The following is a 14,072-nucleotide window of genomic DNA, read 5'->3' on the forward strand; positions in this document are numbered from 1 at the left end:
TTCAATAATCGCATCGCACCTTCAGCTCCTCTTGTGTGAAGAAGTGAGACCAGCGGCGTTGGGGGAAGGAGGGTCTCTAGGCAGAGCGGCTCGGGTACCAAACTCCCCGCACAGCGTCATGAACACGTGAGAGGGACTCAGTTTCCAGACAGGTCAAATAACACCGTGGTATGCACACTCTGTTGTTCTCGAGATCAGGGCCCGGATATTTCGCTGTCAAATCATTTGTCTTGCAATCAGACAGTCACATAATCATACATCTCCTCTGAGATGTTTCTTTGAATGCAACATTGGATTTCCATTCCAAGACCGCTGCCAAAATGTTTAAAAAAAAAAAAAAAGTATATAAACCTACTCTGTCATGTTGGACGAAGGTGTCAGCTAAATAATAATCCCAGTGAAATACATTTTAATAAAAGTACCAGAGCCACTATTAGTACCCAATAAATGTTTATTCATATTTTTACATACTCACGATCCCATTTAAAAAGTCATGCTATATAGAGAACTGCAGACTCATTCCAACTTGCACAAAAGGATACATTCTCCCCTAGGTTAACTAATTTTTCATCAGATGAGACCAAAACTTATGGAAAACTTTTTCAAACCTAAAAATTTTTAATTAAAGGGGGTGGGGGAGGGGGTCTAAATTGCTCTGTTTATCTTCATAGTGCAAAGTCTGTTACAGTAAACAGAGGTGGTGGGGGAGGTGAGCAGTATAGCATGTAGGTAACAACACTGGCCACATCATCCGTCATCAGTAATGGCTGCAAACTGCATTCGGCGGGTGGGGGGGATGCTACAGGAAGAAACTAAAATCAGGCAACCTGGTCTCCTTCAGAGATCATGTAGCTGCGCTGTGAACACCAGCGCGTTCACCGTTTCGCTGCTATCCGGCATGCACTTTATGAAGGATTCGCATTGCAACAAGAAACAGAGGCATGCTGGGAAATCCCTCCATCGCAGGGCCTGAGGTTAGCGCTCAGGTTTAAATCCTCCTATAGTCACTACAAGTCTGAATTACAGCATGAGTTAAAGGATGTAAATAAGATGGTTTCACCTGGATAGGGTTGCGTCAGGGTGTCGGTCACAGGTACGAGCTCGAAAAACTCTCCTTCAGCATTGGACCTGCCCCCTCCTCGAAGATTTCCGTGTGGCGCGGGAACCAGGCGTCAACAGCGGTGTTTAACAGGAGCCGGGCGGACAAGTCGCATAGTTTACGTGAAAGAATGCGACCAGCCGTCCCCCCGGTTAACTAGAATACTAACTTCTACAGTAAGCTACTTATAGTGTTTTACCCATTTATACAGCCGGGTAATTCACTGTAGGTCACCTTGATGGCAGGGGAAACGGAGACATGACAAGGAGGAATCTCTAACCGCTAGGCCACCTGCTGGCCGCATTAATGCAGAAATATAGTTTAAAAAAAAAAAAAAAAAAGACCCTGACATACGCAACAAGCATCATCCATGGGCACAGCAGCAGTTTCATTCCGAAGACATGCGCAAACACCTCCACCTAAGAATCCAGGCTCTCATCGTGCAATCGCCGTGATACAGCGCCTTAACGGCACAATTCGCCCACGAGCTGAAGGGCTTTATGGTAAGTAGCATGGTACTTTACTCACTTCCTTGAAAGAGTACAGTGAGACAATGTTCAGTATTACTGTATAAACTGTGCCATGTGTAATAAATTGAAAAATGTACTGTGCAAATGATCATGAGGAATACTGCACTGTAACAGCACCGTGGTTAACAGTTGCGCAGAACCTCGTCTGGGCTGCTGCCACTGGTTTTACTCAGGATACTGCATAGCACATGTGGGAAGGAGGGGGAGGGACTAGAGGAGGCAGCATGCGCGGAAGAGCGTCATGCCGGAGGGCGAGGAGATGTGCAGCGTCAGACTTTCGTTGGCGGAAATGAAGAGCACGGAACCCCGGTGTAGGGCCAAGTCGGAGTGGGCGGCGGCCGAGGCGGCGCTGGCCTCTCCGTGGACCACGAGCAGGATACCCGCGCAGTCCAGAGGAGCCACCAGGTACTGTTTCACCGAGCCCGGCACCTGGAAAGGGACACATGGACATGCTCTTGAGTCCAGCGCCAGCCGTGAAGAAACGGTGGCGCTGAATCCCAGACCGGAGGGCCAAAATGGAGAGGGTGAATGAGGGATGGACGGAGTCCCCGGCACGGACAGAAGACGAACATCCATCCTCACAATCAGCTGGGCGCTGGCTCTGAGGTCCCGCTAATTAAACGGCTGTGATGTCCGATCAAAAGTAACAGTTCCTGAGGTCCCCAGCTGGATACGATTCCAGGACAGCAGGAGATTTAGAGGCGATTAAACTGGGGCAACAAGTGAGGACAGTGCCAGGAACAGGAAAGGGTGTCCAAAAAAAAAAAAAAAATCTAAAACAGGAGGTTCTAAACCTCTGGTTATAAACATTGAGTGTAATTAAAATATCACTATCAATAGTTAATTTTCTCAGATGTTATTTATGGACACTATGCTGGGGTGGTCCTTAGCTTTCATCCCATTCTTAATGCGCTGTGTAGCCTAGAAATGGTTAAGAACCTCCAACTAACTGGGACATGAAGGTGAACGGGCGCAGGGAAAGGAAACGGTCGTTGGAGTGGAGGGTTACCTGTATCCTCATGACCGTGAAGTCGGGGACGGGCGGGTCGTACAGGGAGACGCAGGGGTCGGACGGGTCCTGGATGCACGGGAAGATTTTGGAGCTGGCTGGGGCGGGGCTGTAGTTGAGCATCTCGCACAGGGTGTGGACGTCGATGAACTTGGGCGTGAGTCCAGCCCTCACGGTGTTGTCGGAGCAGGCCATGCACTCGACGCAGTCTGCGGGACAAGCGGGGTGGGGTGGGGTGACGGGACATTAGCCCTGAGCCTTATTATCTGGTTAATAATCTTTACCAGATGCTCCATTCAAAATCTGCATATTTAGATACTTTACTCCACCCACTCTGACCTGGCCTTGTGTTCGGGCCAGTGGAAGCATGGCTCTACACTCAGGAGGTAGGTACACTTCAGAGCAGCATAACGTGTTACTTTCAGCGACAATGCATTGTCATCTTTTTCTGTAGATCCCGGCACAGGCCGAGACATCTCACCTCCGAAGAGGTAGGCGTGCGGCTCGTTGGCCCCCAGGAACATGGCCTCTCCCGGCTCGAGCGTCACACGATTCAGGAAGTAGATGGAGAAGCAGCCGATGTCACCGGGAAACTGAGAGTGCAGCCGTAGCAACAGCTCCCCGTTGCTTCCGGATGTGTCCTTACCTGCAGCCGCTTCGCAGGGATGGAGAAGCGGCGTTAATCAAAGGGCCGACGGTAACCTTGAGGTGAAATTTACCTAGACGCGAGTCTTCCGTTGGTGCCATCGTTCGCTTTCTCAGCGTTTAAATGCTGTTCCAGAAATACCGCTCAACACATTATTTAGGGGTGAGTCTGTTCCGTTCATACCGCGCTTAGCTCAAGGGCTCTTTATTGACCGCGGTTCCTACCTTCTTCTGTGACTCGCTTCACCAGCATGTTCAGCTGGTCCACAAACACCTTCTTCTCGCAGTTCATCATGCGGGTGAAGCACTTCCGGAGGGCCTGACCCATGGTGCCCACGCTGCCCCGAAGCTCCTCGGCCGCCTCGTTGCCCACGAGGGCGTGGAACTCCGGCACGGCTGGCGCAGATACATGCAAAGCATTTGTTTTTACCACGGGTACCGTAATTCTTGCTCATCTGTGAGGCGACGGGGTAAGAAATCTGAGTTGGCCTTACATTTCAGAAATCCAACGATCTCCTCGACGGGGCGAAAGCCACAAAGGCCCTCGAAGTGCGTGAGGGCGATGGCCATCTCGGGCTTGTGGTTGTCATCTGGGTAGTGCTCGGGGAACTGGGCGTGAAGTTTTGCCGCCAGTTCCTACGGAGATCCAACAAAGGCTCAGGCTCCAGCCCTCTATCCCTCAGAGCTGCTGAATCCTTTCCAGCCCTCAACAAAGATTTTGAGTCATCTCGGTTAGACCTCCGCTGAAAGCTACGAGTACAACACCACATGCTATTTTACCACATGCATCTTTGCTATTTTAAATGTCGTTTTATAGGCAGCTACTTGTGTGACGTCTGCCAGCAACATAGAGGTATCAGATTTGCGGCTGCCTTCATAATCATGGGTCTGTTTTTAAAGCTCTTCGGCTGTTCAATGGTCTTTCGGTTTAGAAAATGGGTTTTCTGTTGTAAGCTGTTAAGAAAAGCCTCTGCCATACAAATAAACGTAAAGCTACAAATACGTTGCTACATAGTCACTTCACCTTGTTGGGATGAGCCTGGATGGAAAGAGCGGTGTTCACGGACAGGACCTTGAACAGGAAAGGGAGCTGCCCTTGAAAGGTGTCTTTGACCTTTGACCCCAGGCACCCAGGGTGATGGGCTACCCACTGGCCCAGGGTCTTTTGGGGTATGCGGTTGTCCTTGATGATGGCATCTCCCTTCGGATGGGCACCCATCCACAGCTGGGAAACGAGACGCAGCGCAAGGAAAAGTAAGAATGTGCTCAAAGATGTTAAGAATGACAGCATGATGCTGTGGACAAGGAAGTGTGGCACCTCAGCGTAGGGTCTGTTCTCCTCCACGACCGCCATCGGGTCGCTGCCCACCACCAGCCGGGCCACCTCGCTGTCCAGGCCCAGTTTCCCCCACGCGTAGTTTTGGACCACACACGAAAGTGGAAACACTGTCAAAACAAAACAAAACTGCTGATAAGAAGGAACTTTAGTGAAGTTATTTGACTGGTTTGTTGACGCTTCGCAACTGAAGCCGCACTTTTCAGACGCTCCCTGAACAGCTCGTTAATCGTACAGCGGCGATTTCATCCAAACGTTCAGTCCAGGAAAACAGTGACCCGCGAAGCCACGACACGACACCCCCCATGCCGCCACCCACGAGACAAGGTGACCTGACCACGTGTTCTGTACACCGAATTTACGCACATCTCATAATTATATATCTCATACGCGTGTCCCCCGTACAGCCGCCGCCCGGCGGGGAACTTTAATGCTGCAAAAATTTCGATTTCCTGTCTTACCGTCTCTACCGACACATTTTAGCAGATTGTATTTTGTTTAAATATTTTGGAATTAGAACACAATGACTGAATGACAGGGAAACGAGCCCGACCTCTGACGTCCTCCATGGCTGCGGCGCGAGACGATGCGAGCAGCCGACGTCAGCGCGGGTCGCGCGCACGCAGGGCGCGTGTGTGGAACGCAAGCTGCACGAGAAAAAAATGAATTTTTTAAAAAAAGAAAAAAAGAAAAAACTTTTTAACTTCCTTACGTAATTCAATATCACACGTGCGTTATTACACTTTGAGAATACCCACAAAGACATGATGGAGACAGTATATTAGTTCATTTTAAAATTCCTGACATATTTATTAAAATGTAAATAAAATATAAACAGTCCAGGAAAAAGGGGACGAGAATATACAGCTTTGAAACGAATGAGGGCAAAATGTAAACAAGTTAAACAAGTTAGTATCTCTATAGTCTATAAATTGTAATATATTTATGCCCGGCGATGGACTGGCATCCCGTTTACCCTCGCGCCATAAATTTTCGGAATAGGCGTCAGACCACTTGCACAGGATAAGCGGTGGTGCCAAATATGGATGAATGAAAATATATATATGAGTACGATTATGCAGCATATGACCCTCTTCAGGTCGAAGCTCTGCAGTGTGCGCATGCGCAGGAGGGCGGCGACGCGGAAGTGCAGAGAGAGACTAGCAGTTGTTTGGGTAATAGAGGTGTGTGGAATGGCTGTGTGATTGTTCACAGAGCTCTTTTATCACACCAATGTCTCTCTAGCGAATTCGCTCGATATTTCTTGCGGAAGAGTCTCTTTCTCGCAGTCCTTCAAAAATAATAGCTGTTAGCTCCCAGATTCGGGGATGTTGCTGCTTATTGGAATACCTACCGCCTGGGAGAAAGTTTACACATTTTTTTTTAAATCAGTCAGCCGGTTAATGAAATTTCTTGTAAGGTTATACACCGAAAAGTACCATGCAAAGCGTTTTCTCAGAAAATTCGAGGATGGTACAGATGCGAATTGTTCTTGGCCACCTTTTTCTGGCGTAGACCGTAGTTATTACTCTTAAAACAAGGTGTCTCCCCGTTCATTAGCGATACTGTAGGGTTTTGTTTGTTCTATTAATACATGATATCATATACTTAGTTCCAGATTTGCTAACAAAGAAACAATTTTCAGTTTTTCTTAGTCTGAACAGTGCATACAGACCATGTGTGTACTAGTACTAATTAATATAAGGCTAAGATGTTTTTAAGGTTTTTGCGTAATATACAAGGCCTTTGCGAATTTCAGTTAATTCCATTTCTAAACTCCCCCCGACTTGGTTGTTATGTTAATCATGTGTATGGCCCGTTTGAGGTCGCAGTATTTGGACAGTTGGCGTAGTGGTAAAGCTGCTGTTTTTGGAGCTAAAGTAAAGGTCGCAGGTTCGATCCCCACCTCTGGCTGTAGTACTTGTGAGTGAGGGGTACCTATCCTAAATTGGTCTAATAACAGTACCCAGCTGTATAAATGGGTAAATAGTTGTAGTCTTAGGAAGACTAACATGCTAAGTCGCTGTGCAGAAAAGCGTCAACTAACTGTAACCGCTTGCGTTGACGTTTGAATTGTTTGTTTGGGGCCGTGTCCTGGTCACGTGACCGCCGACGTGCCACGTCCTGGACGCATGCGCACAAGGCCGCCGACGCGGAAGTGAGTCGCAGCAGTCGAGAAGAGGCAGCGGCCGCTCGGAGTGACGCAGAGAGCGGCGGTGATTCGTTTTCCACGGGCTCCTCGGTCGTCTCGGTCGACATGTCGGGATTCGTCGGCGGCCCTGCGACGGACGCAGCGGACGTCAACCCTTTCCAGGTGGGGCGACGCGCTGGTGGTGACGGTGGACTTTGTTCCTGTCAGTCGTCGACTCGGTGCCACGTTTCCTAAGCAAACACAGAGTGGGAAGGAAGGGACTAAGCTGGGTGGATGGGCCAGTGTCCGGCTTGGTGGTGTCCACACCTGCCTTTTGGACACTCAGTCAGTCGTGTGGGACTGCTGCTTGTTGTTGTTGTACGCTGTTGCTTACTGTTTACACTCACTGGAGTGGTAGGACTCTGCTGTCAACCCCCTTGCTTGTCCAGGTGGTCCGGAGCCTGTCCTGGGAACATGCTGATGGGGCAGGAGGCAGGGTACAGTGTGGATGGATGCCAGTTCATCAGGGCAACCACACTCTCATTGAGAGACACACACACACACACACACACACACACACACACACACGTGTCTCTGGACCGTGGGAGGAAGCCCACACAAGCAGTGACAGTATATCCAAACTTCACACAGACTGAGCCAGATTCCATCCCAGAATGTTCGAGGTGCCAGTGCTACCTGCTGTGCCGCCCCACATTCACCGCTTAGTGAGCGAACTTCCTCCTCGCTGTGTGTAGGTTGTTACTCGGAGCAGGAGTCGATGAAGTGAAATAGCGCTGCTCAGCTTTTTCTAGGAAAGTAGAACAACTAACTACTTTGTTGTGCCATTAAATCACTGTACTGTCAATCAAAAATGAGATATGGCTGCTTATGATAGGCCGTCCACTCAGATGAGTTAATCTGTTACTCTGGACCTCTGATAAATTCATTTTGAAGGTTATTTTGGTTTTCTAATGCGGATTCGCCTGTCCCCTGTGCCAGTAGTAGGGCAAGACGTCATTTACCCGTTTATACACCGTGACTTTGGACAGACTGCTTTTGTCCATGTTCTGATTGAATCCACATGTTCACGCCCAGTGGCTTGTCAGCAAACTGGTGAAAGAGACATTCATTCACAAACTGCTTGTACTGTATTTAAAATACTTCAGTCTGGACTTTGCCGGAGAAGGGATGCGGGCGTACACGGTAAAACAGCGTACGGTACCTTCCTGTTGCTTCCGCGCATTGTTATGCCTGAACGCCGCTGAGTATTTATTGAAGTTTGTTGAAATCTAAAATTAGGCAGGGTGGCTGTCACACAATCCTCGCACAGTGAACTGAACCAGGCCAAACCGGTTTTGTACAAGTGCCCAAAAAAAAGCCAACAAACAACTTGTCTTGTGTTCAAGCCATAACTCTGCTGTTCACAGCCACTTCTGTTTTGACCTCAAAAAAGCCCTAATGTGGAAATCAATCGACTTTGGAACGGATCTGGTGCAGTTTCCCTCAACTGCCCCCCCCATTGAGTGATAAATTTCCCTGACATGTTTTCCTTTTTGTTTCTATTCTGGGTACAGTATATGTGGTAAAACTGGGTGTCTCCAATAACCGTGACGGAGTGGCCCTGTATGGCACAGCGTGTTCTTTGAGCGGTTTATCGACCACTTCCGTGACCATCAACGTTGTGTGTTTCAGGACCCTTCGGTCACTCAGGTGACCCACACTGGCGCGGACCACCTTGATGAATACAACCCTTTCTCGGACAGTGCCGGCTTGGTAAGGTCTGCCTTTACCACACTTTGGTGTGTTTCGCATCTAACAGAAATTTGTGCCGTGTGGGATATAGAGGAGGAGTTGAAGGCACTTGACTGAGTGACAGTGGTGTGAAACAGTACCTACACCCCTCGACTTACTTAATCAAGGTTGCATTGAAATAAGCGCCAGGTGTGTAAAAACAGACAATGCTTTTGAGGGTGTGCGCCGACTTCTTCACGTCACCCTGTTGACTTTACGTGAAGTCATTACAGCTCGACTGCGCACCCAGAGCTTATGATGGTAATCTTTAACCAGGCCGATAAGGGACGCACACCCAGGTCGCAGCAGCGTTTTGCCGCACTCCACTTCCTGCTTGAGGTGTGTCTGTGAATCCACCTGCTGAGCCATGTGCTTTTTTCTTTTTTTATTTTTATTTTTAATAGGCACGCCAGACTGGGACCACCATCCCCACCTCCCAGCCTGCCGTGCTGCAGCCATCCACGGAGCCCAGTCCGCAGGTGACGATCCCCCTCAGAGGGCCCCTCCGGACCCACGTCGATCTTTGTCTGGCTGCCTGCCTGCCTGTCTGCTGACTTATCTGCTTTATTCTGGGGCTCCTTGCGTCTCTTGTTACCATTTCAGAATTGTTTTTCAGTGCCTCTTTGTCCACCCTTCACTATCTCTTTCTTTTTCTGCTCTCTCACTGTCTGCCTGTTTGCCAGTCATCACAGCAGCTTCAGAGAGTCACCTGCCGTTAAAACGAGTCAGAAGATCCCTCAGCCTGTTTTATTGTTGAGGTTTGTGCGATGATTTGGAAGGCGATCGATAAGCAAGTCCCGCTGCAGCAGTTATAAGCTGAGCATATTAGAAATGCTCACGCTGAGATGCTGTTGGATGAAAGAGATGTTGTTATTGTCAGGTGGTGTATGAGCATTCCTAAGCGAGGTGTAAATATTCTGTACATGCAGATGAATTTACGGAGGGCTTAATGTGGAAGTCGGATGTGATGGTGTGCGATCGTAATAAGTTCTGTTGGCGGAATTCCACTGAATTCCACTTGTTCTGCAGCATCACGGTGCCCTGTGTCAGGACCAACATTCATGCAGTCCGGAAGTGCCGACCTCTTTCTTTCTCGAACCCAGGTGGCGGCCGCTGCTGCCCAGGCCAACCTCCTCCGGCAGCAGGAGGAGCTGGAGAGGAAGGCAGCCGAGCTGGAGCGCAAGGAGCAGGAGCTGCAGAATCGGGCCGCTTCCACAGGTGAGCATGTCCACGTAATGGTCTTGGGGTCTTATGGCCACATCACCACTTCCCTGAATACCTGCATTTGAATATGTTGTTGGATCAGAAGTACGGTTTTACCGGAAATGTGCTTATGACATATTTATTAGCGCTCTTACGCTTGTGGCTTTTTTTCCTTCCTCCCTCTGGTCATTATGTGCATGGGTAATCTTTAAAGTCATGGCATCTGATGTGATTCTTTAGGGAAAGTCCTAGGGAAGACATTGAAGAGTGTCATTTATTTTGACGCATTTGTTTACAGGCACCGGTTCCCCGTGACCCCGTATGGGACAAGCGGTTCTGAAAATGTGTGTGTGTGTGTGTGTGTGTGTGTTTACAGGCAAAGAAAACAACTGGCCACCGCTGCCCAAGAGATTTCCCATAAAGCCTTGTTTCTACCAGGATTTTTCTGAAGAAATTCCACTGGAGCACAGAAGGCTTTGCAAGATGTTGTACTACCTTTGGATGTGTGAGTAAATGACAGTGCTTAACTCCCCCCAACAGGGCCCTTTGTGAGCTCCAAAGGAGTCCTCTCTGTCTCAGCTCATTGTCCTGCCCTGCCCTGCCCTGACTTCCTGTCTGTGTCTCTTGCAGTTAATTGTGTGACTCTGTTCCTGAACCTGCTCGCATGCCTGGCCTACTTCACAGCAGACGCAGCGTACGGGGTGGACTTTGGCCTGGCCATCCTCTGGTTCATTCTCTTCACACCCTGTTCTTTCATCTGCTGGTACCGGCCCGTTTACAAGGCTTTCAGGTCAGTTCTCCCGTTAAGGACATATATCTTATAGGAGTGATCAGCAGCTTCGTGTCCACTAATGTGTCTTTGTTTGCTTTCCAGGTCGGACAGCTCCTTCAATTTCTTCTTTTTCTTCTTTGTTTTCTTCTTCCAAGTGGTAATTTTTGTCATCCAGGCTGTGGGAATCCCAAAATGGGGCAACAGGTATGTTTATTGAAATGACAGTAAAGCCACTCGACTATCTTATTGCTAACCTTTTTTATTTAAATAGGCAGTTAACATGCATACTCAAAGTTGTGTTAAATTATGTACTTATGTAGTACAAGTGGTGGGTTATATTTTTACAGCAACAAATTTTTATACACAGTGGCTGGATTGCAGCAGTTTCCATCATCGGCTCTAATGTTCCTGTGGGGATCATCATGATAGTAGTGGCAGTGTTCTTCACCATCTGTGCAGCACTCTCTGTTATCCTGCTGAAAATGGTATGTTCTTTAGCAACGTGCCTTCTTGCAAGTTGTGTTGGCTGACTTTTAAATTACCAAATAAAACTTGTTGGGGGGGCAGGAGGAAAAGCTAGTAGATAAAAGGTTTTAGCTCACAGGGGTGGGGTAGGCAGAGCCACTGCCCCTGGACCCAAAGGTTGCAGGTTCGAGCCCCACCTCTGGGTAGGGAGAGGAACCCAGCAGGGTAGAGCTATTCTTTTTTTAGCATCCTTGGGCAGGAAGGGCAACCTAGTAGCGCAATGGGTAGAGCCACTACCCCTGGACCCACAGGTTGCAGGTTTGAGCCCCAGCTCCCCTGAGTAGGTAAACTGTTTTGTCACTTTAGAGAAAAGCATCAGCTAAATGAATAAATGTTAATATTTCTATTGTAGAGGGGAACCAAACCAGTAAAGATTCACACAGCTAACACTATGCTCACTCATTTCTTTATTCAGTTAATTCCTGCAGACACTGCACTTCATTATTTGCAGCTTGCCTTAAAGTGACTGTGGGAATGCTGCCGTCCGCAGGTCCACTCTCATTACCGCAGCACTGGAGCCAGCTTCCAGAAGGCCCAGCAGGAGTTCTCCCAGGGCGTCTTCACGAACAAGACCTTCCAGGCTGCAGCAACCACTGCCGCAACCTCTGCCGCCCAGGGTGCTTTCCAGAGAGACTAGAACCTCCACACATTCCCCTACTGCACCCACCAATGCCACACCGGGGCCCCACTTTTCCTGCTTTCCCAAGGAGTCCTTCATGGCTCAGTTGTGTACAGGGCGTCTCTTGCCAGTTTACCTTACCATGAGGTGTGCTGCTGCTCGTTAGCTTGCAGATACCAGAGCGTCCTGGCAACTGGGAAAGCCTCAAGTGGCACTTCTCAATCCTCGATCATCTGCTTCCACTGGCTTTACTTGGTGGGTTGTTGCTGAGTTCTGAGCTGACAAAGGCGGAAGTCTTCAGGACATCTAGAGATCAGTAGACCCACTGCGGAGAGAAAGTTTAGCAGCACAATTGACTTTCTAAGAATGTGCCTATGTTTATAAAATGGTAGAAAAAGGTTTTTTTTTTTTTTGCGTGTTGTATATAATCTCCACCCTCAATAAAGTGCTTTAAACCTTTTGCATTAAAACAGGCAGTGAGGGTTGTCTGTTTCAGGCCAAAATAACCTGCTAGAGAATACTTAACAATAGAATGAATCTGTATTACAGCACATAATTCTGGTTTCAGGCATTACAGCAAAGCTAGAGTGGAAATACTGCCCCTTGGTCCAATGGTAAAATGCTTATTTAAGGTATATGCAAAAAGGCACAGGCTTAATATTGCTGCACTTCCTATAACAAAAAGCTTCTGCAAGTTTTTAAATCCTTTCTGCATCACTTTTGCCAAGGTGGGTTTTGAAATGATTAAATGACTCGTGCGGCAGTTGCAGGTGCACATGTGCTCCTCACCTTTCATGATGTTTTCCATGGCCTGTATGAAGATCCTGACAGGTACAAGAGATTTAGTCATGCTTGGAAATTAATGTGAAAATTAATATTAGCACCAATGTGTACATTTCTACAGTAGTGGAGCTTATTTTGAAGGTTTCTTGTGCCGGAGCATGTGTGTTAATGTTGTTGTAAATGTCCATTCATTCCAAATGTTTAAGGGCTTCTTGGTGTAACACTTGTTTAACCAAATAAAATGGAATAGCTGTAACTTTTCCCAAAAGCAGTTTAAAAAAAAAAATTAAAAAAAATAAACCATTGTAAGAATGATTTCAAAATAAAATGTTAAACCTAACCTCTAAAGGACTGGTCAGAACTTTTTTGGCTCAACTCTAGACCTTTTACACAACTGGATTTTGACTGTCATGAAGTACAAAGTGTACGTTGGACAATTTACAGCTTATACTTTATGAAAGAGTCAGTCGGGGGGAGTTTGTATCTTAAAATTGTGGCCTAGGCGGTAAGTATATCTTTGGTAAATGCTGTATTTAGTCTTTCAGGATCTAACTGTGACTTCTTGTATCCAGATGTGACATTTTCAGGTCTCTTTAAAACTAAGAATTGTCTGGCTCATTAATATAGCACAAAAACCTGAATCGTTGCCAGCTCATATGGTTTCTTACTAATGTTTCGTGTGCGTAGAGCCCTACCTGTTGTCAGAATGTGGAGCAAGCGACCATTTCACACCTCAATGACAGGCACCTCAGCAATAAACCCTATTGGACAAGATAGACATCAGTGAGGCTGGGGAATGATCCAGAATAATTAGATAAAGTTTACCAACCTGAGTTTTTAAATGTAGCAGATCAATTCAAATTTGGACATCTTAAGGTATAAACTATCACTTATTTTGTGTTCTACAAATCTGTGTAACCAGGAAAAAGAGCTGTAAATAATACATATTAAAACATTTACCACGATCACTACATGCATCTCGTGGTATGTAATGTGACTTTCAGAGATTACTGCATAGCTTGATTTTTGGAAGAGGCCATGCTTGTGAGGGGGTAGGAGTACTCAAAGGGGAAGGAGTTCAACTAAAATTGTCCTCCCCCCAAGACTTTTTTTGTCTTTTGGTGAAGAGAAAAGTTTTGATTTTTGAATCTGAAGTGTTATAGAGAACATGGGGTTGTCTTAAGGCCTGGGGTTGTCATTGGGCTCCTCGCCATGCCAACATCCCAACCACTCAATGATAAAGGTACCAATCCAACTGTTACAACACAAACATCTTCTTTAGATGACAAATTAACTTGAGGAGAAAAAGCCATCATGGTGCATTCAAAGGGAGAAGAAACTGTGAAGCCAGTTGACAACAAACATTGGACTTTACTTTTTTTTTTTTTTTTTTTAGAAAACCATTGACCACACTACATCATCTAATCAGCACTATTTTCCTGGAGGTCTAACATCAACGTGGAAATGTGCTAGTTCAGATATATGCCGTACTACTGTGTCTCACTTTTTAGCAAAGTACATTTATTAATTTAGCTGGCACTTCTCTCCAAAGCAGCTTATAGTTATTTATGCATTCATACAACTGGGTAGTTTTTACTGGCGCTTCTTTCTCGGGTACATACCTTGATC

At 47.1% G+C, this 14,072-nt stretch overlaps 2 protein-coding genes across 2 annotated transcripts; one reads left to right on the forward strand and one right to left on the reverse strand.

The window, feature by feature from the left end:
• Positions 1–445: 445 nt before the first annotated feature.
• On the reverse strand, positions 446–5,231 carry mpi (mannose phosphate isomerase). The gene is made up of 8 exons (XM_018765692.2): positions 5,173–5,231; positions 4,602–4,729; positions 4,308–4,508; positions 3,778–3,919; positions 3,509–3,679; positions 3,120–3,293; positions 2,639–2,847; positions 446–2,058 (listed from the first exon to the last, which is right to left on the reverse strand). The coding sequence occupies exons 1-8, from the start codon at positions 5,186–5,188 to the stop codon at positions 1,840–1,842; spliced, it is 1,260 nt and encodes a 419-aa protein (XP_018621208.2). The 5' UTR covers positions 5,189–5,231; the 3' UTR covers positions 446–1,839.
• A 1,531-nt stretch (positions 5,232–6,762) lies between these two features.
• scamp2 (secretory carrier membrane protein 2) lies at positions 6,763–12,724 on the forward strand. Its single transcript, XM_018765694.2, has 9 exons — positions 6,763–6,933; positions 8,443–8,523; positions 8,946–9,020; positions 9,645–9,759; positions 10,121–10,249; positions 10,375–10,534; positions 10,619–10,720; positions 10,884–11,001; positions 11,532–12,724. Exons 1-9 carry the CDS (start codon positions 6,877–6,879, stop codon positions 11,676–11,678), a joined length of 984 nt encoding a protein of 327 aa, XP_018621210.1. The 5' UTR covers positions 6,763–6,876; the 3' UTR covers positions 11,679–12,724.
• The last annotated feature ends 1,348 nt before the right edge of the window (positions 12,725–14,072 follow it).

This window comes from Scleropages formosus, chromosome 5 (assembly GCF_900964775.1).
Source record: "Scleropages formosus chromosome 5, fSclFor1.1, whole genome shotgun sequence".
In the NCBI taxonomy this organism is placed as follows: Eukaryota; Metazoa; Chordata; class Actinopteri; order Osteoglossiformes; family Osteoglossidae; genus Scleropages; species Scleropages formosus.

Coding starts and splice junctions, on each gene's coding strand:
- mpi (XM_018765692.2), bottom strand. Junction 3,294..3,508: donor GAAGCGAGTCACAGAAGAAG/GTAGGAACCGCG, acceptor ATCCCTGCGAAG/CGGCTGCAGGTAAGGACACA. Junction 2,848..3,119: donor GCACGCCTACCTCTTCGGAG/GTGAGATGTCTC, acceptor CTTGTCCCGCAG/ACTGCGTCGAGTGCATGGCC.
- scamp2 (XM_018765694.2), top strand. CDS start 6,877: ATGTCGGGATTCGTCGGCGGCCCTGCGACGGACGCAGCGGACGTCAAC. Junction 8,524..8,945: donor TCTCGGACAGTGCCGGCTTG/GTAAGGTCTGCC, acceptor TATTTTTAATAG/GCACGCCAGACTGGGACCAC. Junction 10,721..10,883: donor ATCCCAAAATGGGGCAACAG/GTATGTTTATTG, acceptor TTTTATACACAG/TGGCTGGATTGCAGCAGTTT.